This window comes from Oncorhynchus mykiss, chromosome 7 (genome assembly GCF_057628025.1).
Source record: "Oncorhynchus mykiss isolate SJ-2025 chromosome 7, ASM5762802v1, whole genome shotgun sequence".
NCBI lineage: Eukaryota > Metazoa > Chordata > Actinopteri > Salmoniformes > Salmonidae > Oncorhynchus > Oncorhynchus mykiss.
Window position 1 is genome coordinate 19,804,549 of NC_143028.1, and position 21,742 is coordinate 19,826,290.

Sequence of the window (21,742 nt, forward strand, 5' to 3'; positions counted from 1 at the left end):
TTCGTTCCAGTCATTGGCAGCAGAGAACTGGAAGGAAAGACGGCCAAATTAGGTGTTGGCTTTGGGAATGACCAGTGAGATATACCTGCTGGAGCGCGTGCTACGGGTGGGTGTTGTTATTGTGACCAGTGAACCTGAGTTAAGGCAGAGCTTTACCTAGCAAAGACTTATAGATGACCTGGAGCCAGTGAGTCTGGCGACGAATATGTAGCGAGGGCCAGCCGATTTAGAGCATACAGGTCGCAGTGGTGGGTGGTATATGGGGCTTTGGTCACAAAATGGATGGCGCTGTGATAGACTGCATCCAGTTTGCTGAGTAGAGTGTTGGAGGCTTTTGTAAATGACATCACCGAAGTCGAGGATCGGTAGGATGGTCAGTTTTACCAGGGTATGTTTGGCGGCATGAGTGAAGGAGGCTTTGTTGCGGAATAGAAAGCCGATTCTAGATTTAATTTTGGATTGGAGATGTTTAATATGAGTCTGGAAGGAGAGTTTGCAGTCTAGCCAGACACCTAGGTATTTGTAGTGTCCACATATTCTATGTCAGAACCGTCCAGAGTAGTGATGTTAGTCGGGTGGGCGGGTGCGGGCAGCGATCGGTTGAAGCTAGTTTTTCTAGCGTTTTAAGAGCAGTTGGAGGCCATGGAAGGAGTGTTGTATGGCATTGAAGCTCGTTTGGAGGTTTGTTAACACAGTGTCCAAAGGGCCAGATGTATACAGAATGGTGTCGTCTGCGTAGAGGTGGATCAGGGAATCACCCGCAGCAAGAGCGACATATTTGATATATACAGAGAAAAGAGTCGGCCCGAGAATTGAACCCTGTGGTACCCCCATAGAGACAGCCAGAGGTCCGGACAACAGGCCCTCTGATTTGACACACTGAACTCTGCCTGAGAAGTAGTTGGTGAACCAGGCGAGGCAGCCATTTGAGAAACCAAGGCTGTTGAGTCTGCTGATAATAATATGGTGATTGACAGAGTCGAAAGCCTTGGCCAGGTCGATGAAGACAGCTTCACAGTACAATATTTTATCGATGGCGGTTATGATATCATTTAGTACCTTGAGCGTGGCTGAGGTGCGCCCGTGACCAGCTCGGAAAACAGATTGCACAGCGCAGAAGGTACGGTGGGATTCGAAATGGTCAGTGATCTGTTTATTAACTTGGTTTTCGAAAACTTTACAAAGGCAGGGCAGGATGGATATAGGTGTATAACAGTTTGGGTCTAGAGTGTCACCCCCTTTGAAGAGGGAGATGACCGCGGCAGCTTTCCAATCTTTAGGGATCTCAGACGTTATGAAAGAGAGGTTGAACAGACTGGTAATAGGGGTTGCAATAATTTCGGCAGATAATTTGATTTGCACGGGTCCAGGTTTTGCAGCTCTTTCAGAACATCTGCTATCTGGATTTGTGTGACGGAGAAGCTGGGGAGGCTTGGAGCTGTTGACTTGGGTTGGGGTAGCCAGGAGGAAAGCATTGCCAGCCGTAGAGAGATGCTTATTGAAATTCTCGATTATCTTGGATTTATCGGTGGTGACAGTGTTACCTAGCCTCAGTGCAGTTGGCAGCTGGGAGGAGGTGCTCTTGTTCTCCATGGACTTTACAGTGTCCCAAAACTTTTGGGAGTTACAGGATGCAAATTTCAGGATACAAATTTCTGTTTGAAAGAGCTAGCCTTAGCTTTCCTAACTGCCTGTGTATATTGGTTCCTAACTTCCCTGAACAGTTGCATATCGCGGGGACTATTCGATGCTATTGCAGTCCACTACAGGAAGTTTTGTGCTGGTTGAGGACAGACAGGTCTGGAGTGAACCAAGGGCTATATCTATTCCTAGTTCAACATTTTTTGAATGGGGCATGCTTATTGAAGATGGTGAGGAAGGCACTTTTAAAGAATAACCAGGCATCCTCTACTGACGGGATGAGGTCAATGTCGTTCCAGGATACCCCGGCCAGGTCGATTAGAAAGGCCTGTTCGCTGAAGTGTTTTAGGGAGCGTTTGACAGTGATGAGGGGTGGTCGTTTAGATAGGACAGTGGTGTGGGGCCTGATCACCTCCATGAAAGGACTGTAACAAAGCGTTTTAAAAAATTGAGCAACGGAAAGTAAAAATGTGCATTTTATCAGACCAATCCAGGCACTCCCAGTGTCCATCTGCTTTCTTCCATTTTGGTGACTATTGAACACGACCCATCACAGCAGCTGAGCTTCTCCACCCAACCCCCCCCCCCCCCCCCCGTACAAATGGATGGTGATTTATCCAGGGTGCTTCTGCAAGAGCACTAAGCAGTGCTAATCTGTTCTAGGCCAGATTAGAGCTTTGTTATCCAACATCTCTCATTTTCCTCTCTGTACAGAGGAGAGGCTCCTTCTGTGTTCCGTCTGTTTTAACACTTTTAAACCAGCGTGTCTTGATTATTGTTCTCGTCTTGTGGGGATCTGGTGCGAAGCCGTCGCCGACTAGCTCTTTCGTTTCTCACCTGAGTTGCTTTCTTGTTGCGCAGATGGACGCTCCCTCCTCATCCTCCTCTTTTCCTTGGGATTTAGTGTTCATGCTGTCATCATAGTTGGTCTCCTATGCGTATTAGCATGAGTCTCGGGCACCGTGGACACTGACTCCCCCTCGTCCTCCTCTTAAAACGCTTTGGAGATTTTCATCTCTTTCTTTTCCGTGATCCTTTTTTCTTTCCTTGGGGGGGTGGGGGGGGTGGGTGAGGTAATCAACGAGGGGGGTGAAGATGCTGAACCAGGGGGCCGTGATGCTCTTTACAGGGCTGTGTGGGGCACTGGTGGTGCTGGCGATCGCATACTATACCTACTGGTAAGTCCTGTTGAGGGAGCAGTCGAGGATCGCGCCAGAATTTATAAGAACTTTATAGACATGACGGGTACGTTTGTTGACTCCAACTGCTTGAGGCTGTGGGCAACCACAAACTATAAATTAAAATCTATTCTACTGCCTGACACTGGTTTCGGGAGAGTGTAGACTGGGCTTGGTTGGTTGTTGACTTCTGTGGGTTTGTCTTATTTGTTCAGACGTGGCTCGGGACCTTCTGCTGCTGAATATCTTGGCCAAGTTTAGCCTGTTTTGGCCCTCGGAAGGCCAATGTTGGCCAGGCTGTTTCTCCCTGTTAATCAGTTTAGCCCTGAGTGGCTATTGCTAATCTCTGCCACAACCCACATCCAATCAGGCCTTGTGTGTGTGTGTGTGTGTGTGTGTACCCTTGCATACTTGGTAGCCTGCTAAATGGAATTAACCTGGTACATAATCAATGGCAATTTACATCCTTTGCCTGCCATGTAGGCTAGGCCAGGGGTTGTAAATCGTTTCTGTTTCAAGACTCACTGAAACGCTTAAACAAATATATGGGGACCCCCTACATCAGAAATCACATTAAGACAAAATGACATTTCACAATGTGTTAATGCCTACATACATACTATATGTGAGATGTTTGTAGTTTTATCTACTGAAATCTGCCTGAGGCCCCCTAGTTGGCAAACAGTGGACTTCTTAGGAAATAATTGGGTAAATCATCAAATGATCATGAAATAACACGATGAGACCATTTGGTCTCAAACTAATAGACAAGCAGCCTATACAAGCACCATGCCCATAGAAAGCAAGAGATGAGTTGAGAGACAACTGAACATCCCCAAAATGTCTTGGCCTGTGTATAGACTTAAAAAATAAAAAGTTTTAACACGTGTTCTATTTCTTTCACTCAATTTCATTCAGTGATTAGAATAGAGTTTGTGTCGGGGGGGAACGAAAGCAGGACGCAGTCTCCCCCACCCCCCTTATACCTGGTGAAAAATGCCTGAACTTTTTTAACCTCTTTGTGTGTGTGTGTGTGTCACTCAGTTCGTTGGCCCAGTATTGACGGCCAGCCATTCGTCTGAGGGGATCAGGTGATGGCAGACATCCCCTCCTCCCCATCCCCTCTCCGCCCTCTCCCCATCCCCCCTCACTAGGCAGCGCTTTGGCAGGCAGGCTGAGGGAGTGTATCCCTCTCCTTTTTGTTCTGTGTGGGGACAAGTTTCCCACTCTGGTAATGGACGGGCTTGTGAGATGTCATTAGTCTCTTAGGCAAGACTCCAAAGTTCACTCATGTTTACCGAGGAGCGCTGGTGGTTCTCAAGCTCTCTTTCCCACTATTAGTAATTCTCACTCTGTTCCTGTCTGTGGGCAAAGCTAGGGCTTCACACTTTGACAAAACGACTTGCTCTCTCTTCCAGAACAAGGTTAGTGGTATTTATGCTCATTTCCCAGGGGTTATTGGTGTGAATGCAATGTTATTTTATGAATATTGACATCGTTGGACGATGGAATTACTAGTCAAAGAAAAAATGTCTCCGTGTTAAACCTCAATCACCTGTTTGACTGTGAACTGATGCTCCTATTGTAGAGAAATAGAAGGAATAGAAATAGGAAGGGCCTTTTAAGCATGCCTGCTATTATCTCCTTGCAGATGCCAGACGCACCATAGCAACTGTTTGTATTATAATTAGACTTGGTTGCAGAGTTGATATTGCCGGCTATCGTTTTTACGTTTGACTGCCGTGGTTGTTTGGTGAAGGAAGCAGTTCACTGCATTGCAACCTGATGTCAATGTGGGACAAACCTGAAGTTTGATAGCCTATACCAAAGATCAGTATCCGTAGAGAATGTCACCCGCCTTTGTGGATGTCTGCTTGATTCTTGAGTGTCGGATAAGGATGTTTTCTGGCCTTCGGTGCAGGAAACGGCCTTCGTTTAATGGGCCATTTAAAACATGGTTCCTACAGACCTACACCACACACCCTGTTATGCCTTGGCTTTATGGCATCTATCACAACTCTTCGGGGCAGTGAAGTTAGAACAGAACCTTGAAGTATTGAGAAAGTGGATTGGGAAATCCTAGTCAGCCCACGGAGAAATATGCACACGTGTCACTGCTTGCTTAACAGTATAGCTTCCTTCCTCACAAGTCCTTACTGACCCTTGATCTTGAAAAGATAGCAGTTCGAAAGCACAGGTGGAGACGTTTCAAGCTGTGGAATGAGGTTATGAATCCAACTCTGTTACACTCGCACCTCCTAAACTCACTCCAGTGACCCCAGTCGTTGAGCAGAGTGCAGCTGTAGATCCGGGTCACGGCACCACTACTGCCCGCTCGACAGTGTCTTAGCCAACTATAGAAAAGCTAGCAGTTTCATAGCTTGAAATGTCTCCACCCACGCTAAGTAGTGAGGTTATGAATCCAACTCCGTTACACACACACACACACAGGAGGGTGAGAGTTAGTGTGTTCAGAGGGACCAAGTCTGTTCTCTCAGCCCTATGTTCCCTTAGCCCTCACAGACCTACGTTACCTCAGTTCCCACAGCCCTACGTTACCTCAGTTCCCACAGCCCTACGTTACCTCAGTTCCCACAGCCCTATGTTCCCTCAGCCCTATATGTTCAAATGATTTGAGTAGATGCTGGTCAGATACATGTTGTTTTTTTCTCAGAAAATGCCTTTTGGGCTGCTGGAATATTGACAAAAGGTCAAGGTCATAGTGATTAAACAATTCAGTGGGTTCCAACAGTAAGCATTGGTGCCAACATTGATTCAAATTGGTTCAGTGGGTACTGAGGTTACTCAAGTCCACGCTCTGTAGGTAAGACCTCCTGTGGAGTTGGTACAGCTGGCCTGTAGTACACACACACACACACACACAGCCATTGATTTTGTTTCTAGGATGTGATTTGACAAAAACAGTGTAACTTTGACTTAATGCTCATTCCGTTATTAGGCCACTGTAGTTATCACTGTTTTAGGATGGGTTCGGTATAGCTTTGGAAAGTAGCCTATTTTATTATTGAGATTGGACATAGGAATTGGGGCACAGTAGGTGAAATTTCTTTAGTGGATAAAGTATGACTAATTCTGTAGTATTACTAATGATAGTAATATGTGGAAGGGAGTGGAGTGATGCAGGGCTGCTGTTTGAGGGTGTGTGTGTGGTCTAGATTTAGCAAAGAGGACACACCAGAATCCCAGAGAGGTTGAATGGGGCAAGTGTTGCCAATTTAGAGACTTTGTCTCTATATTTATTTAGCGAGTTTTGAAACCGCTCCAGAGACTGTTATTGTTAAGAGCCTAGCAACAAATGCAGCTACTTATCAGGCTGCCTTGGAGAGTTTTGCCACCAAGGGGTTTTAATAGCATTTGGCGACTTTTCCCACTCAATTCTAGGATTATCTATCTGCAACAGAAGTCACAGCAACATCACACGAACAGTTAACACTTTGTGACAACTGCTGATGTAAAAAGGGCTATATAAAATGTATTTGATTGACAGGCATAGAAGCAAGGGGAGAGGGTGTGCGGCAGGAGAGGGGGCGAAAACGCTACTTTGGGGACCGCAGCTGTGTTGCAGCAAGGCAAGTCTGTGCTGTGACTTTGAAAATAAAGTTGGCAAAACACTGAATTGTGTGTGTGTGTGTGTGTGTGTGTGTGTGTGTGTGTGTGTGTGTGTGTGTGAGAGAAAGGGAGTGAGTAAGGAGTTGCTGGCCTTTTTCCAACTAGGTGAAAGGGTGTGTGAGCGTATATGTGTGTGTGGGTATGCGGACATGTACATATCAGTGGGAGGGAGGTTATGTGCAACGCCATTTGGGTGGAAGGGAATTTATTTTTGAGGGCAAGCTGTGTTTTTAACCTGATAGTTTCCTATTTAATATTGGGGAAATGGAAATGGAAATAAGTCACAGAAACTGACTGGTTGTCTGCTGATCTCCTCAGAATTAACCTGCTCTATTATTTTTTTTTTGTCACAGTTCTCTGAATTATTCAGTTGTATGATGTTTACAGTCTTTAAAAAAAATTGTTTGCGGCCATTTGGTGCAAGTTAGATTCTGTTTTGGGAAAGAGTTAAGATTGTTCAGATCTTCCTGTCTTTTATTTATTTTTTATTTAACCTTTATTTAATTAGGTAGGCTAGTTGAGAACAAGTTCTCATTTGCAAGGGTGACTTGGCCAATATAAAGCAAAGCAGTTCGACACATACAACAACGCAGAGTTACACATGGAATAAACAAACAGTCTAGTGGCAATAAATAGGCCATGGTGGTGAAGTAATTACAATATAGCAATTAAACACTGGAATTGTAGATGTGTAGAAGATGAATGTGCAAGTAGAGATACTGGGGTGTAAAGGAACAAGATAAATAAATACAGTATGGGGGTGAGGTAGTTGGATGGGCTATGTGCAGTGATCTGTGAGCTGCTCTGACAGCTGGTGCTTAAAGCTAGTGAGGTAGATAGGAGTCTCCAGCTTCAGTGATTTTTGCAGTTCGTTCCAGTCATTGGCAGCAGAGAACTGGAAGGAAAGGCAGCCAAAGGAAGAATTGGCTTTGGGGGTGACCAGTGAGATATTTCTGCTGCAGCGTGTGCTGCGGGTGGGTGCTGCTATGGTGACCAGTGAGCTGAGATAAGGCGGAGCTTTACCTAGCAGAGACTTGTAGATGACCTGGAGCCAGTGGGTTTGGCGACGAATATGTAGCGAGGGCCAGCCAACAAAGAGCGTGCAGGTCGCAGTGGTGGGTAGTATATGGGGCTTTGGTGACAAAATGGATGGCACTGTGATAGACTGCATCCAATTTGTTGAGTAGAGTGTTGGAGGCTATTTTGTAAATGACATCGCCGAAGTCGAGGATCGGTAGGATGGTCAGTTTTACGAGGGTATGTTTGGCAGCATGAGTGAAGGATGCTTTGTTGCGAAATAGGAAGCAGATTCTAGATGTAATTTTGTATTGGAGATTCTTAAAATGTGAGTCTGGAAGGAGAGTTTACAGTCTAACCAGACACCTAGGTATTTGTAGTTGTCCACATATTCTAAGTCAGAACCGTCCAGAGTAGTGATGCGGGACGGGCGGGCAGGTGCGGGCAGCGATTGGTTGAAGAGCATGCATTTTGTTTTACTTGCATTTAAGAGCAGTTGGAGGCCACGGAAGGAGTGTTGTATGGCATTGAAGCTCGTTTGGAGGTTTGTTAACACAGTGTCCAAAGAAAGGTCAGATGTATACAGAATGGTGTCGTCTGCGTAGAGGTGGATCAAAGAATCACCCGCTGCAAGAGCGATATCATTGATAGTTACAGAGAAAAGTCGGCCCGACAATTGAACCCTGTGGCACCCCCATAGAGACTGCCAGAGGTCCGGACAACAGGCCCTCCGATTTGACACACTGAACTCTATCAGAGAAGTAGTTGGTGAACCAGGCGAGGCAATCATTTGAGAAACCAATGCTGTTGTGTCTGCCGATAAGAATGTGGTGATTGAGTCGAAAGCCTTGGCCAGGTCGATTAATACGGCTGCACAGTAATGTCTCTTATCGATGGCTGTTAGGATACCGTTTAGGACCTTGAGCATGGCTAACTGTTAAACTGATTGTGACTAGTTTGTAATGATGTTCTTCTCTGTCCCACAGGTCTGTAGTATTAGCTGACGGGCCGTGCAAACGGGGCTTGTGAAGGGAACCCACCGTGGTTAGTTGCACTGGAATTTCTGAACATTATCACCCTTCCACTATTAACCCAGCCTCATCAAAGGGGTCAGGAGTTTTCCCTGACCATGGGACCAGACTAAGAGAACTCTGGGTCCTCGTCATAGCCAATAAGGCTCAGACCTATTCCTGGTCAGATCAGTTGGTCAGGGGAAACTCTTTTCCCGACTCATATTCATAAACATCCTTTTTTGAAGGGTAGGAAGCATGAGTTTTTACACACCGAAGTAACAACAGTGTGGTCAAATACTTAGTAACTGAATTGTAGTCATGATCATAGTTATGTTATTTTTTGTACATATTTATTAACTTATTTTGGATATCTTCGGAACTACCCACAATGCACTATTTCTCAACGTCATATGGAGAACCGGTGCTACCTGGTGGTATTTTCCACCGAATTAAATGGAAATGCATAGTTTCTTTCATGGTTTTCTCCACCAGGTCGGCCGTAGTGCGTTGGCAGCCCTGCTATCCTCCAGACAGCCCTGGTCATGGGGCTGATAGCGTACATCAAGAGCCTGTTCATCGTGCAGCTGCTCGTTGGATTTGTGTTTGTGGTCAGCGGCCTCATCATCAACTTCATTCAGCTCTGCACCTGCGTCCTATGGCCCATTGACAGGCAGCTCTACAGAAAGATCAACACCCGCCTCTCCTACTCCCTCTGGAGCCGTGAGTCACACTCATAGTCTTGGGTCGTGTGTGTGTGTTTGTTTGTTTGTGTGTGTGTGTGGGGGGGCTCGGCTCAGAGCAGCACATTCTGTCTGTTGTCCCAAAACAAACCAGTCTTATATGCAGTGCAAACTCCACCCACATAGTGTACTGGTTTTGGCATTCCCCTCTAGCCCTCTCGTTGCTGTGTTGTGTGCATTCCTCTCTCATGCGGTCTGTGTGTGGGGCTGCCGGTGAACAATGGGCGCAATGGATTTTGGTCATTGTAGTTCATTACTACATTTTCTGCACTGAACTAGGTTGAATATTTTGTCTGTTGAAAACTACAACTTCCTACAGCATCCCACAGTTCGTTCTTGATTTGATGTCTCTTGTGCTTGATAGGATTTCTCTCTAGAGAAACGGGCATTGTGCTCACACAAAAAAATATATCTAAATGGAATTCAAGTAATTGAACCAACTTCAGTCAATTTGTTGTTTAATAATCAAACATAAAAATAATTTGGTTAATCGTTGATGGTGTGTTTAATAATTATGAACAGACTAAGGATTGAATGGTTGATGCACAGATAGTACAGTGGGTTAACTGCCTTGTTCAGGGGCAGAATGACAGATTTTTAAAAACTTGTCAGCTCGGGGATTTGATCTTGCAACCTCTCGGTTACTAGTCCAATGCTCTAACCTGTGTGTGTGTGTGTGTGTGTGTGTGTGTGTGTGTGTGAGAGAAAAAAATCTGGTTCACTTCAGCCTACTTATTGTTTACGCCCACAGGGTGTTATTTTCATTAGGAAGAACATAGCTTGTTTCCTAGCATAAACATACACTGAGTTTACACTGATGTGATTTTTATAGGTTCAATGTTTTGTCGGAATTGAGACTAGTGTAATGTAATTCGTTGCGACTGGTTACATTCTGACCACACCGCTCCCATCGCGTGTGCGAACGGGGCAAAATAAATGTACACATGTTATTCAGTCATTGCACCCACGTCTGCGTAGCCAGGTGCCAAAATAGAACTTGGTTCTATTTGTGATGCTTGATGCGCTGCAAGTCCCGCCTCTCCCATCTCCTCATTGGTTTTTAGGAGCATATACCCACGTGGGTGAATGAAAGACGAACTGAGGTCCACAATCCAGAGCAGTTGGTGGTGGTAATGCACGTTAAAGTTGGTTGCCAACCTCCATATAAAGTCCAGAGAAGAAGAAGCAGCCTGAAGGAGGAGATATTACTAGAAACACACTCGGTTTACCGTTTTATCTGTGGATTATTTGTCAGAGTAGAGGACCTTGTGCATTTCAGGTAAAATAACAACCCAATGTTTATATCCCAGGACAAATTAGCTAACAGCAAGCTAGCTAGCTAAGTTGTCATAAATACAGTGGGACTTTTTTGTAAGTCTTCACAAGGTTTTCACACACTGTTGCTGGTATTTTGGCCCATTCCTCCATGCAGATCTCCTCTAGAGCAGTGATGTTTTGGGGCTGTTGCTGGGCAACACAGACTTTCAACTCCCTCCAAAGATTTTCTATGGGGTTGAGATCTGGAGACTGGCTAGGCCACTCCAGGACCTTGAAATACTTCTTACGAAGCCACTCCTTCGTTGCCCGGGCAGTGTGTTTGGGATCATTGTCATGCTGAAAGACCCAGCCATGTTTCATCTTCAATGCCTTTGCTGATGGAAGGAGGTTTTCACTCAAAATCTCACGATACATCCATTCATTCTTTCCTTTACACGGATGGTCCTGGTCCCTTTGCAGAAAAACAGCCCCAAAGCATGATGTTTCCACCCCCATGCTTCACAGTAGGTATGGTGTTCTTTGGATGCAACTCAGCATTCTTTGTCCTCCAAACACGATGAGTTGAGTTTTTACCAAAAAGTTCTATTTTGGTTTCATCTGACCATATGACATTCTCCCAATCTTCTTCTGGATCATCCAAATGCTCTCTAGCAAACTTCAGACAGGCCTGGACATGTACTGGCTTAAGCAGGGGGACACGTCTGGCACTGCAGGATTTGAGTCCCTGGCGGCGTAGTGTGTTACTGATGGTAGGCTTTGTTACTTTGGTCCCAGCTCTCTGCAGGTTATTCACTAGGTCCCCCCGTGTGGTTCTGGGATTTTTGCTCACCGCTCTTGTGATCATTTTGACCCCCCGGGGTGAGATCTTGCACCAGATCGAGGGAGATTATCAGTGGTATTGTATGTCTTCCATTTCCTTATAATTGCTCCCACAGTTGATTTCTTCAAACCAAACTGCTTACCTATTGCAGATTCAGTCTTCCCAGCCTGGTGCAGGTCTACAATTTTGTTTCTGGTGTCCTTTGACAGCTCTTTGGTCTTGGCCATAGTGGAGTTTGGAGTGTGACTGTTTGAGGTTGTGGACAGGTCTTTTATACTGATAACAAGTTCAAACAGGTGCCATTAATACAGGTAACGAGTGGAGGACAGAGGAGACTCTTAAAGAAGAAGTTACAGGTCTGTGAGAGCCAGAAATCTTGCTTGTTTGTAGGTGACCAAATACTTATTTTCCACCATAATTTGCAAATAAATTCATAAAAAATCCTACAATGTGATTTTCTGGATTTTTTTTTTCTAATTTTGTCTGTCATAGTTGAAGTGTACCTATGATGAAAATTACAGGCCTCTCATCTTTTTAAGTGGGAGAACTTTCACAATTGATGGCTGACTAAATACTTTTTTGCCCCACTGTATTTGCTTATTGACCTGTCCCCAAATTAATATAGTTGGTTTTGCAATTTCAACCTGCGTGTCCTGATTGCGTCTTGTGTGGGGGGAAAAATTGACAGCAGTTTGATGTGACTGGGTGGTTCATTGTGACGGAGTTTACACTGGTTCGTTGTCTTAACTCTCTACTGGCCCTCTCTGTCCTGTAGAGCTGGTAATGCTGCTGGAGTGGTGGTCGGGTACAGAATGCACCATATTCGCAGACCAGGCCACGGTGGACAAATTTGGCAAGGAGCACGTCATCATCATCCTCAACCACAACTACGAGATCGACTTCCTCTGTGGCTGGACCATGTGTGAACGCTACGGCGTGCTTGGAGTGAGTGTGTGTGTGTGTGTTTGTGTGTGAGAAAGAGGGATTGAGTTTAGCCGCCTATATCTACTGTTTATGAAAATAAAATGTTTGGTAGGTTGGCTGAATAACGTCGTCTTGTCTTCTCAGGCTTCAAAGGTCTTGGCCAAGTACGAACTGCTGAAGGTGCCTCTGATTGGCTGGACCTGGTACTTCCTGGAGATTGTCTTCTGTAAGAGGAAGTGGGAGGAGGACAGAGACACTGTGTTCAAAGGCCTGGCCCAGCTAAAGGATTACCCTGAGTTTATGTGGGTGAGTAGGACGACAAACCGACAACACAATGGCGTTTGCCCCTATCCCTCTGACCGTCCGCGCGTCTCTGTATGGAGTTGTACCCTGGGGCATGTTCATTAAGCATCAAACAGATGAAAAACGCATATTTCTGTTTACTGTTGCATAATGTTTTCCGCTGAGTGCCCAAATAAACACGCCCCAGAATTGTTGGTGGGTACGTGCACACAATCTAAGCCAGTAATCTGACAAACTCTGATGGGGGGGGGGAATGCAAGAGAGAGAGAGGGTCTGAGGGGAGGAATCAAAGAAATACAACTGAGATTCTGTCTGTATGTGTGTTTGTGCATGTGTTCTTGTTACTGTGGACAGTGTAGCAAGAAAGGCAGGGTGTGTCTGAGGTAGTTCACCTCTGTTGGCGTTTCTACCTTCTGTAGTTTCCAGTGGGACAAACGGGGATTACAAGGTCATGAGCTTTAGTGTGTTGAGTGTTTACCCTCCAAAGACTGCAACAGTGTGCGTGTGTGTGTTGACTTCTCTCCCTCTTTCTTCAGTTCCTCTTGTACTGTGAAGGTACCCGTTTCACACCGAAGAAGCATGAGATCAGTATGGAGGTAGCAGAGAGTAAAGGTCTGCCGAAACTCAAATACCATCTACTGCCCAGAACCAAAGGCTTCACCACAACACTGAGCTGTCTCAAAGGCACAGGTGGGACACACACGCACAGGCACGTGCACACACACATTTACAGCATCACACTCATGGTCGCACTCTTTCCTTTCTCAGTATCTGCTGTGTACGACGTGACACTAAATTTCAGAGACAAGAAGGTCCCAACGTTGCACGGCATCGTCAGTGGAAAGAAGTACATGGCCGATATGAATATCAAGTAGGTGGCGCCTGTCCCTCTCCCACAAACAAAGGCAGGGCACTGGTCCTAAATGTGAGCTATGGGTCCTTTGACCTGCTGACTTACTGTATCACCAGTACAGTGACTTGCTGCCCTTTAGAAGTGTTGTACTGAACTGACAGTTCCTCTCCTTCCTGTATAGGCGTTACCCAGTGGAGGAAATCCCAGAGGACGAGAAGGAGTGTGCAACCTGGCTTCACAAGCTCTACCAGCAGAAGGTGCTGGGAACTCGGCTTTCCCTCCCATGTATTTACCCTTTCTAGCCATAAGTCAATGACTCTCTCCACTAATATAATATTGACAACATTCTCTCTTTCTTCCTTTCTCTTTCTGTAGGATGCACTGCAGGAGCACTACGAGAAGGAGGGCAGTTTCCCCGGTCCCACCATCAAGCCCCCCCGTCGGCTGTGGACGCTGCTCAACTTCCTCTTCTGGGCCACCCTGCTTCTCACCCCCCTCCTCAACTTCGCCTGTGGGGTGTTTGTCAGTGGCTCTCCCCTCCTCATCGTCGGCTTCCTGATCTTCTGCATCATCGGTGCGGATGCCACCCATTTAGCCTGCGCTAAGCCTACTGCCTTTTCCAAGTTCTTATGTTGTTAGGTCCTTCCTGTACTATATAATCTCATTTTGACTCATTATTGGCTGGTTTCCCAAACACAGAATAAGCCTAGTTCTAGACTAAAAAGCTATTTCAATAGAGATTCTCCATTAAGCATGTGTTGTAGTCCAGGACTTGGGCTCCCGAGTGGCGCAGTGGTCTAAGGCACTGCATCTCAGTGCAAGAGGCGCCACTACAGTCCCTGGTTCGAATTCAGGCTGTATCACATCCGGCCATGATTGGGAGTCCCATTAGGGCGGCGCTCAATTGGCGCAGCATCGTCCGAGTTTGGCCCGGGGTAGGCTGTCATTGTAAATAAGAATTTGTTGTTAACTGACTTGCCTCGTTAAATAAATACACATTTATCTGCTCTAAATGTATAGTGTAAATAAAGCATGGCTCTAGACTACCCCTTTCTGCTGGTGGGACTGGTGCTAACAACTTTTTCGGTTGATGGCACCAGCACAAGATTTGGTCGCACCAATTTTTTTCACCACTGAGCGCTAATTAATGACTTGACCAGTGGTTTTGCATTCCATACAGAACCAGGCTGATGATGACTAGCCATCTTTTCCCTGCGGAAATCAAATGAGCGTAGATATAGGACAGACACTTCAAAACATACCTCCTTTTGATTTCTTTTTGGACTATCTGTTGTGATTCAATATGTTAATAAGGGCTAATAGCAGTAAGACTAAATTAAATGTTTAATCCAAAAATATGTATTTATATTTTTATACTAACAGAGGTCCTAAAATTCTAAATCCAATAGCTAACCCAGCCCTGGGCCCTTTGACCTAAGGGGGTTTTAACTTGACTATCATATTCACATTGATTGTTTGGTTAGATTTTTTTCCTCAACAATCTAAAAAAAAAGGGTGCTATTGTATGGGGTCAAATTCACGCCACATGTATTGAATTAAAAATGAAAAACATGAAAAATAGGACGGGTGAAATAATGGATGCTGAAATCAAAAACCCAACAATTGAAAGCAAAATGTATAGAATTGTAAACAAAAATAAGACATCAAAACCCCAAAACTCGTAAGCAAATAATCTTAAAGCGAGAGCAAAACTCTATGACAAATGATTTGAACAAATATTTGAAAATGAAGGCAAAAATCGTTTTTCGGTTAAACTTTCCCAGAAACCAATCCTATGGGATAGATTTAGCCTACGCTCTTGCCTGCATGTACTACCTTTTGGTTACACTCCTCGTATCTTTGCTTTTGATGTCTTTCTTTGCTTTTACTGCCAGGTTTTTAGATTGCGAGTTTTGTCATTTTTTCCATGAAGGGCGCGGTTTAGAGGGAGGCGTAAACAATGAGTCTCCATTGGTCCGCTAGTTTTGGAGTGATGGTTCGTCTTAACCCAATCAATGAACACGATAGACAGGCTTTTTTCCGCCTATTGCTTACTTAAGTAGACATCTGACGTCACCTAGTTTTAGGGTTTTAGCTAACGTACTTCACCGTTGTCAGTCACGGGTCAATAATGTACGGATATTAGAAGCATTTCTATCTAATATATTTAATGAAAAACCATCTAACTACTTAGGTAAGCATATGAATTACCTGTCGCACAACGTTCGGCGCAGGTGTTGGTAACTGGTTCGCCATACACCTCCTCCGAAACGTTGTGCAACTGTTAATTTTTTGAATTCAATACATATGGTGTGAAATTGACCCGATACTATTGTTAGCGATTCTGAACAGTCACTCTACAGTTGTAGTGCCCTATAAAGTCTGTTTTATCTTTTCGTAAATTCCGTTTTCCTGATTCTATCTTTGCAGTCAACATTTAAATCGGGGAAGTTTTTTGGGAAAGACTTGAAATGTTAATTCCAACAGGGCATGATGACTGAAATGTGAGTGTTTTGGTCCTTGTTGAGCCTTGTATAGTAGGTACATGTGATTGCCGACTCCTGTATCTGCACTTTGTTCATCTCTATTATACCTCTTTTTTTTTTTTTTGTCTTCTGCTTTCTTTCTACTAATTATTGACAAATATCTCTCTGTCTCCTCTCTCCACAGCCTCCATAGCAGTGCGCCGCCTGATCAGTGTGTCTGAGGTGAACAAAACCGGCTCTACTTACGGCAAAATGGAGGGCAAGAAGGAGAACTAGAACTCTTTACGGCAGTCACGCTACGGTCCCTCTACTGTCTACACTCGGTCTGAGCGGTTGTTGCGGTCCCTGCACAGATGCACCCTGTGCAGCCTCCCTCCTGCAAAAATAAGTTAAAACACAGGGTGGGTGGGGGGGGGGGATATAACTGAATAGACTTTTTAGACGTAAGTTAAAATATTGATTATGATTGTGCATTTTTTTTAAATGGAATTCTTGCAGTTGACTCGCTGTGAATGCATCCTTCCAGTGAGAGGGGGGTGACAGACAGCAGGACTGAATGGTAGATACCAGGGGGTGTATCTCTTTAACACCCAACGCTCCCTGCACCGCAGCTCGTGGTCCCCCCCATCGGTGTCGGTCTCCTCTGCACAGCCTTGTGGTTTCACCTCATCCACATGCGGCAGAATTGTCATGTTTCAGCGGTACCACTTCCTCCAACATGCACCCCACTTCCTGCCACATTAGCCCACCCTAAAGAAGTTTTCTCCACCTATCAAATATCCTCATTTTCTGCTTCAGTATCTCTGACTGGGCCAGCCCAATACCAGTCAGATGTCTCTCTGTAGTTTCAGCAAGGGGCTCTACTGTCTGGAGAAGACAGATTACCCAGCATGCTTTAGCTCCCCACCCTTACCCCCATGAAGGTTGGGTGTGGAGGTGAAGGAATCTTAACGCCTCTGAGCATTTGTTTGTCCGTCTCTTCATGAAACTTGTGCAGAATTCTGACCCAAATGAGATTGAGCATGCTGCTACTCCTCCCGTCCTTCCCAGAAAAGCACAGATGTGACGACCAACCTTGCACCAATGAAATGCAGTATTTAATGTTAATATAAAGCCAGGTTTGGCCTGAGTTGATTTCCAAATTGCTTGTAGATCCCAGAAATACTGATTGTTATAAACCAATAAAACATTTATCGTTTGGTTGCCAATGAATAGACAAAAGTGATTGAATGATGGGATTTCATTTCTTTCCCTACAGTACTCTGGCGGGAATTCTTCAAAGGGTTTTGAAGAGCGCTTTTTGTCAATGGTGGATCAACATCTGATCTAACACAAATTAACTGTAAAATAGTTAGGCCTACCATCCCACCACACCCTGGTCCCCTATCTACAGTGCCTTGCGAAAGTATTCGGCCCCCTTGAACTTTGCGACCTTTTGCCACATTTCAGGCTTCAAACATAAAGATATAAAACTGTATTTTTTTGTGAAGAATCAACAACAAGTGGGACACAATCATGAAGTGGAACGACATTTATTGGATATTTCAAACTTTTTTAACAAATCAAAAACTGAAAAATTGGGCGTGCAAAATTATTCAGCCCCTTTACTTTCAGTGCAGCAAACTCTCTCCAGAAGTTCAGTGAGGATCTCTGAATGATCCAATGTTGACCTAAATGACTAATGATGATAAATACAATCCACCTGTGTGTAATCAAGTCTCCGTATAAATGCACCTGCACTGTGATAGTCTCAGAGGTCCGTTAAAAGCGCAGAGAGCATCATGAAGAACAAGGAACACACCAGGCAGGTCCGAGATACTGTTGTGAAGAAGTTTAAAGCCGGATTTGGATACAAAAAGATTTCCCAAGCTTTAAACATCCCAAGGAGCACTGTGCAAGCGATAATATTGAAATGGAAGGAGTATCAGACCACTGCAAATCTACCAAGACCTGGCCGTCCCTCTAAACTTTCAGCTCATACAAGGAGAAGACTGATCAGAGATGCAGCCAAGAGGCCCATGATCACTCTGGATGAACTGCAGAGATCTACAGCTGAGGTGGGAGACTCTGTCCATAGGACAACAATCAGTCGTATATTGCACAAATCTGGCCTTTATGGAAGAGTGGCAAGAAGAAAGCCATTTCTTAAAGATATCCATAAAAGTGTTGTTTAAAGTTTGCCACAAGCCACCTGGGAGACACACCAAACATGTGGAAGAAGGTGCTCTGGTCAGGTGAAACCAAAATTGAACTTTTTGGCAACAATGCAAAACGTTATGTTTGGCGTAAAAGCAACACAGCTGAACACACCATCCCCACTGTCAAACATGGTGGTGGCAGCATCATGGTTTGGGCCTGCTTTTCTTCAGCAGGGACAGGGAAGATGGTTAAAATTGATGGGAAGATGGATGGAGCCAAATACAGGACCATTCTGGAAGAAAACCTGATGGAGTCTGCAAAAGACCTGAGACTGGGACGGATATTTGTCTTCCAACAAGACAATGATCCAAAACATAAAGCAAAATCTACAATGGAATGGTTCAAAAATAAACATATCCAGGTGTTAGAATGGCCAAGTCAAAGTCCAGACCTGAATCCAATCGAGAATCTGTGGAAAGAACTGAAAACTGCTGTTCACAAATGCTCTCCATCCAACCTCACTGAGCTTGAGCTGTTTTGCAAGGAGGAATGGGAAAAAATGTCAGTCTCTCGATGTGCAAAACTGATAGAGACATACCTCAAGCGACTTACAGCTGTAATCGCAGCAAAAGGTGGCGCTACAAAGTATTAACTTAAGGGGGCTGAATAATTTTGCACGCCCAATTTTTCAGTTTTTGATTTGTTAAAAAAGTTTGAAATATCCAATAAATGTCGTTCCACTTCATGATTGTGTCCCACTTGTTGTTGATTCTTCACAAAAAAATACAGTTTTATATCTTTATGTTTGAAGCCTGAAAGTGGCAAAAGGTCGCAAAGTTCAAGGGGGCCGAATACTTTCACAAGGCATTGTATTTGACCCCTTAGTGTATGCAATATAAACTCCATAACCACAGTTTGAATGCCTTTAGGCCCAATATAAGGTGACACAAAGCTAGTATAGGATTCGTCCAGTGACCAAGAGCTGAGGACTCGTCTGAGGATGACATCACTTACACCGGCTGTCCCTGCCATCCAACTCGGATGCCAGCAGAATAGATTTATGCTTTTACCAAGAGCAGGTGAAGTGGCCCACAGGCCATTTGCGGAGTGGATTTGTCATATCCATAATTGGATTTTCCAGCATTTTTTAAGAAAAATAATCATAGTACTTAATGCATGGCCAGTTATTGGCATTCTAAAATGCTATGCCTCTCCCACCCCCTGAAATTAGCCCAATAACATTTATTAAAAAGTAGGCCTACGTGACCCATATTATCAGATAGGTGTTATTTAAGTAATACGACTGATCACCTACAGTGTATAAAACTGATGAAGCATAGTGGCTATATATAGATGGCTGAAACATGGGGTTAACAATTTGCATTAATACCCCACTGGTCCAGATTAGATCAGACTAGATCCTCTTTTTGCTAGTTAGGCAGGTATTGATGAGCCCAGTATGGGGCAGTTGGACAGTGGAGGAAGCAGAGCTGTTAGCAGCACACAGGTGCTGCTGATACTGCTGCTTCATCTGCTGTTGCTGCTGCTCCTACTGCTATTGCTGCTTCGTCTGCTGCTGCTGCTTGGTTCTTCAGCAGAGTCAAAAGAACCAACCTATCCAACCGATGGAGCTGCTGGTCCATGATCAGCCACAGGAGGCTAGACAGAAGCCCAGGGTGGAGTTGGGCTCTGGCTTGGGCATGGGAAGCCACATGGGTACTCTGGGTGGTGGGCAATTGTATTTGCCTCTGGGTCCGTTCATCATGCCAGAGTGGTTGGTGGAAAGGGGCTCCATGTGTTACGTGGATAAGCCGGGAACCAGGCGACAGAGGTTTGGTGCCAGGTTGGACTTGCTCGGCACGGGCACCAGATGGCAGATGGGTTCCATGCCAACGCTGCTTCCGAAGGCCTCTCACCACTTCTTCCAATTCTGACAGCCTGGGGCAATGTCTAAACAGTGTGTTCTGATTAGCTCAGAGTACGAGAGCATGGTGTTAACAACACTAAAAACTGTTGCCTACCTCTAGTTTTCAGAGGGTAATGTTTGACAAGGGTCTCTAAGTAAATCAAATGATTAAAAGGCAAATTAACCACTAGCCTGTATGTTTGTGAATTGTGAGTTTTCTACTGTACTCCATTAATATTGGACGTGCCTCTACAAAACTATAGTACACAATAGCATCCCTCGATCATGTGTGGTGGTACTTACTATAGAATGTTGTAGAACAGCCTTTCTTAAAGTATGGGTCGCGTACCTGTTAATGGTGGGTCGCGACGTGTCAGAGTAAATGTATAATTATTTAATGAATTACTAGAATTGATTTGGCCAAGTGCAACTGCGGTCTGTTCAGTGCGCTCTCTGCTTAGCAGCGGTCTGTTCAGTGCTCTCTGCTTAGCAGCGGTCTGTTCACTGCTCTCTGCTTAGCAGCGGTCTCTGTTCAGTGCTCTCTCTGCTTAGCAGCGGTCTGTTCAGTGCGCTCTCTGCTTAGCAGTGGTCTCTCTTCAGTGCTCTCTCTGCTTAGCAGCGGTCTCTGTTCAGTGCTCTCTCTGCTTAGCAGCGGTCTCTGTTCAGTGCGCTCTGCTTAGCAGCGGTCTCTGTTCAGTGCGCTCTCTGCTTAGCAGTGGTCTCTGTTCAGTGGGCTCTCTGCTTAGCAGCGGTCTCTGTTCAGTGGGCTCTCTGCTTAGCAGCGGTCTCTGTTCAGTGCGCTCTCTGCTTAGCAGCGGTCTCTGTTCAGTGGGCTCTCTGCTTAGCAGCGGTCTCTGTTCAGTGCTCTCTCTGCTTAGCAGCGGTCTCTGTTCAGTGCGCTCTCTGCTTAGCAGCAGTCTCTGTTCAGTGCGCTCTGCTTAGCAGCGGTCTCTGTTCAGTGCGCTCTCTGCTTAGCAGCGGTCTCTGTTCAGTGGGCTCTCTGCTTAGCAGCGGTCTCTGTTCAGTGCGCTCTCTGCTTAGCAGCGGTCTCTGTTCAGTGCTCTCTCTGCTTAGCAGCGGTCTCTGTTCAGTGCTCTCTCTGCTTAGCAGCGGTCTCTGTTCAGTGCTCTCTCTGCTTAGCAGAGTCTCAAGTTTGGCAGCTGTGGGAGAGGGAGATGCCTGTGTGCTTCGTGGTTTATCTGATCTTTTTCCTGTAGATTTCTTGAACACACGCTGCAGCACTGTCTGCCACTGACGTCTTTAAATGGACTCATGCTAGAAACCAGTTCTGACTGAGCTCAATAGTCATGAAAAGCCTATGCACATATGAGTTTAGCTCTCTTTCATACAAACTTTGAGAAATAACGAGGAGCTCCCTCAATGTGTTTTGTGTGGGGAAGTACTTAGTTATGAGTCAATCAAAACGAACAAATCCCTATAACGGACACGTCCTGACCAAACATCCACAGCATGACGGTATACCCAGGGAATTCTTTCAGAACAGGGTAGAATGCTTCAGGAAGCAGTGCTTCGACAGTGGAAACGTAAGTCAGCTAGCAAGGCATTGTTGTCATTTTATAACAGGTAACAGATGATAAGCAGAACTAAGGGAGTACTATCTCATAGTAGTATATGTGAGTTTCTCTTTCAAACAATCCCCTGGCCTTGTACACAGCTAACAGCTAACGGTAGCCAAAGCAAGCTAGCTAGCTACTGATAGTGCAACCCTAAGTAACAGTACAGATGAAAAATGATCAGGCCTACTGTACATCTTACTGTAGAAAACAAGTCTAGGTTGGAACAGTTGCTGTTAA

General features: G+C 45.1%; 1 protein-coding gene across 6 annotated transcripts in view; it reads left to right on the plus strand.

The window, feature by feature from the left end:
• Positions 1–17,091, plus strand: part of LOC110527559 (1-acyl-sn-glycerol-3-phosphate acyltransferase gamma) — a 30,282-nt gene extending 13,191 nt beyond the window's left edge. For 3 of the 6 annotated variants that reach the window (XM_036983046.2, XM_090240527.1, XM_090240528.1), the window contains exons 2-10: positions 8,453–8,510; positions 8,972–9,199; positions 12,093–12,262; positions 12,386–12,547; positions 13,081–13,234; positions 13,313–13,415; positions 13,579–13,654; positions 13,773–13,971; positions 16,068–17,091. In XM_036983046.2, coding sequence (XP_036838941.2) covers positions 9,022–9,199; positions 12,093–12,262; positions 12,386–12,547; positions 13,081–13,234; positions 13,313–13,415; positions 13,579–13,654; positions 13,773–13,971; positions 16,068–16,159 — 1,134 coding nt within the window. In that variant the 5' untranslated portion in view covers positions 8,453–8,510; positions 8,972–9,021 and the 3' untranslated portion in view covers positions 16,160–17,091. Of the gene's footprint in view, positions 1–2,302; positions 2,820–3,750; positions 4,244–6,327; positions 6,410–8,452; positions 8,511–8,971; positions 9,200–12,092; positions 12,263–12,385; positions 12,548–13,080; positions 13,235–13,312; positions 13,416–13,578; positions 13,655–13,772; positions 13,972–16,067 lie in introns of those variants that run through there. The other 3 variants (XM_036983047.2, XM_090240529.1, XM_036983045.2) reach the window with 3 other exon arrangements.
• The last annotated feature ends 4,651 nt before the right edge of the window (positions 17,092–21,742 follow it).